This window comes from Dipodomys spectabilis, unplaced genomic scaffold (assembly GCF_019054845.1).
Source record: "Dipodomys spectabilis isolate Male_0828 unplaced genomic scaffold, ASM1905484v1 ptg000004l, whole genome shotgun sequence".
Classification (NCBI taxonomy): domain Eukaryota; kingdom Metazoa; phylum Chordata; class Mammalia; order Rodentia; family Heteromyidae; genus Dipodomys; species Dipodomys spectabilis.
Window position 1 is genome coordinate 7032211 of NW_024870681.1, and position 2606 is coordinate 7034816.

The 2606-nt window shown below is 43.6% G+C and overlaps 1 protein-coding gene across 1 annotated transcript; it reads right to left on the reverse strand.

Annotated features, from left to right (window-relative positions):
- Positions 1 to 222: 222 nt before the first annotated feature.
- LOC122119336 (C-C motif chemokine 3-like) lies at positions 223 to 2606 on the reverse strand. The gene is made up of 3 exons (XM_042693401.1): positions 2401 to 2606; positions 1011 to 1125; positions 223 to 699 (listed from the first exon to the last, which is right to left on the reverse strand). Exons 1-3 carry the CDS (start codon positions 2465 to 2467, stop codon positions 609 to 611), a joined length of 273 nt encoding a protein of 90 aa, XP_042549335.1. The 5' UTR covers positions 2468 to 2606; the 3' UTR covers positions 223 to 608.

Here is a 2606-nt window from a genome sequence, read left to right on the forward strand (position 1 = left end):
TGGGTGGATTTTTCTAGTACATATACATTTGCATTTGTTTAAAAAGGTTTGCTTTTTCATACTATGGAGAATAGGTGACTAGCATAAAGCCTAGTGTTGTTAGATTGACACTTAAACCATTTTTCTCTTTAAGGGATACCCAACATTTTCTCTCATTTCTTTCAGCCAATGAATGTGATTTGTCAGGAAAATGAAAACAAAAACATAACCAGGAGTCCCAGATTTACTTAGGAAAACAAAAAAGAACTTTTATTGTTCATCTATATGTATACATACATATTTAATATAGTAAAGGGCTTATAAATCAGTAAACATCTGATGATGTTCAATGACCACCTAGGGGGAAAAAAAACCCATCATTCACAATCACTCTAAATACAAGCCAACTACTGACAGAAAGTGGGTCTGGGAATAAGAGGATATTCTATGACTTCTTAGCAAAAGCATCAAATAGACAAAATGATTTGCAATATTTAAGTTGCTTAACTAAAGTTAAGATTTCACAGTGTGATTGGTGGAAGGGAGGAATTCATAGGGGAGAGAGAGGGGGACTTGGGAACTTCTTTGGTTCCCCAATCAATTCAGATCTCTGGTTCCTGCAGGACCATTCACGGATTCATGTCAAGTTTTTGGATATGTTTCTGGACCCAGGCATCACTGGGGTTGGCACAGATATGACGGCCCTTTTTGGTGAGAAAGCTATGGAGAGAGTAGAAGCACATAGCTAATTAGTCAGGATAGTCATCATTTCCTTTCTGGTGTACCTTTCTGTATTACCTTCCCTCTACTTCTGGGCAGGTGTTCTCTGCATACCTAGCCCATACCAAGAAATAGCCCAGCAGCCTCTCTCTGTGACCAGCATGTACTATAGACTCTCCCCCCGCCTCCCCAAGCTTCTAATCCATTATCTGATGCCCTTGCCAATTGCCCCAGATCCACTCCTAAGGGATCTGCTCCTCCCTCACATGTCCTGTACCTCCTCAGGAGTGGACAGAGGGACTGGTACTTACATGATTCCTTCTTTGAGGCAGGCGCCGCTGGTCTTATAATAAGAAGCCATGCGATTCAGAGGGATTGGCTGGGAGACGTAGGAAAAGCAGCAGGTGGGTGGGGTGTAAATCTTATCTAAGTGAACAAGATAAGAGGGTTGTCAGAACAGGCGAGCTGAAGAGGGTCAGGAAGGAGTGAAGAGGTCTAGTTCAGAGTTGAGGCTTGGGGAAAAGAGAACACTAGAAATCATGCAGCTTTTTGTTCATTTTGCATTGTTTTCTTTGGACTTGTCTTTGATTTTTATGTCTCCATTTTGGTCCCTGTGTTACTCAGAAGGAGATCAAGCTCTCCAGCTGCTCTCTGGGGACATTTCTTTTCCCAATCACAAGAAAGCTGAGAGGGTTGGAGGCGTGGCTCAGGTGGTAGAATGCCAGCCAACGAGAAAAAGCAAGCAAAAGATAATGAGTTTGAGTCCCAGTCTCCAATAAAAAGAAAGAAAAAAAACGGTCAGTAGCTTATACCTGTAATCCTAGCTATTCAGGAGGCTGAGATCTGAGAACTGCAGTTCAAAGCCAGCCCAGGCAAGAAAGTCCCTGAGACTCTTATTTCTAATGAACCACCAAAAAGTCAGAGTGGAAGAGCACCAGACTAGAGAACAAAAGCTCATGGACAATGCCCAGGCTCTGAGTTTAAGCCCCAAGTCTAGCACACACAATCTCACACACACACACACACACACACACACACACACACACACACACACACACACACACACACACACACACACAAGCACACAAGCTAGGGGCATTTACAAGTCATCCAGGGAACTGAACTGGAATCCACTGAGCTAATTTGTGTATGTGTGTGTGTGTGTGTGTGTGTGCACATGCATGACAGTACTGAGCTGGACTATTATCCCTTAGCTTTTTCACTCAAGGATGATGGTCTACCACTTGAGCCACTTCTGGCTTTTTGGTGACTAATTGGAGCTAAGAGTTTCATGAACTTTCCTACCCAGGCTAACTTTAAACCATGATCCTCAAATCTCAGCCTCCTGAGTAGCTAGGATTATAGGTGTTGAGCCAGGGGCACTCAGTTTGGTAATTCTAAAACTTACCAGGACAATGAAAAGTAAATGCACCTCGGTTATAATTCATGCTAATAATGCAATATATTCCAACTTTAATGGCCTCATCTAAAAAGCAGGATCAATCCTCTCCCAAGTCTTCTGCAGCTCAGCTCAGAATAGGCTGCTTTGAAACCCTCTTGAAGAAAACAACAATGACATTTGGGAACTAGAGAACATCAGTTGAGGAGACCCCAGGAGACATCAGGCTATGGCACTTGGAGGATGTGGTCTGACTTCTGGCCAGGGAACAACTATTAAAGGAAAAAGGATGACAGGCTCACCTTTTTCACAAGAACAAAGGCTGGTGGTGCAGAGGAGGACAAAGAGGAATACCAGGAGAGCCTTCATGATGCTGGACCCACAGAGGAGTGGAGTGTGGATGGAGCAGAGATGGCGCTGGGATCTCAGGACTGCTGGTCTCCTTCTAGGAGCTAATCTCTCTTGTCTTTTATAGGCAGTCTGGTACCATGGGAACACAGAATTTGCA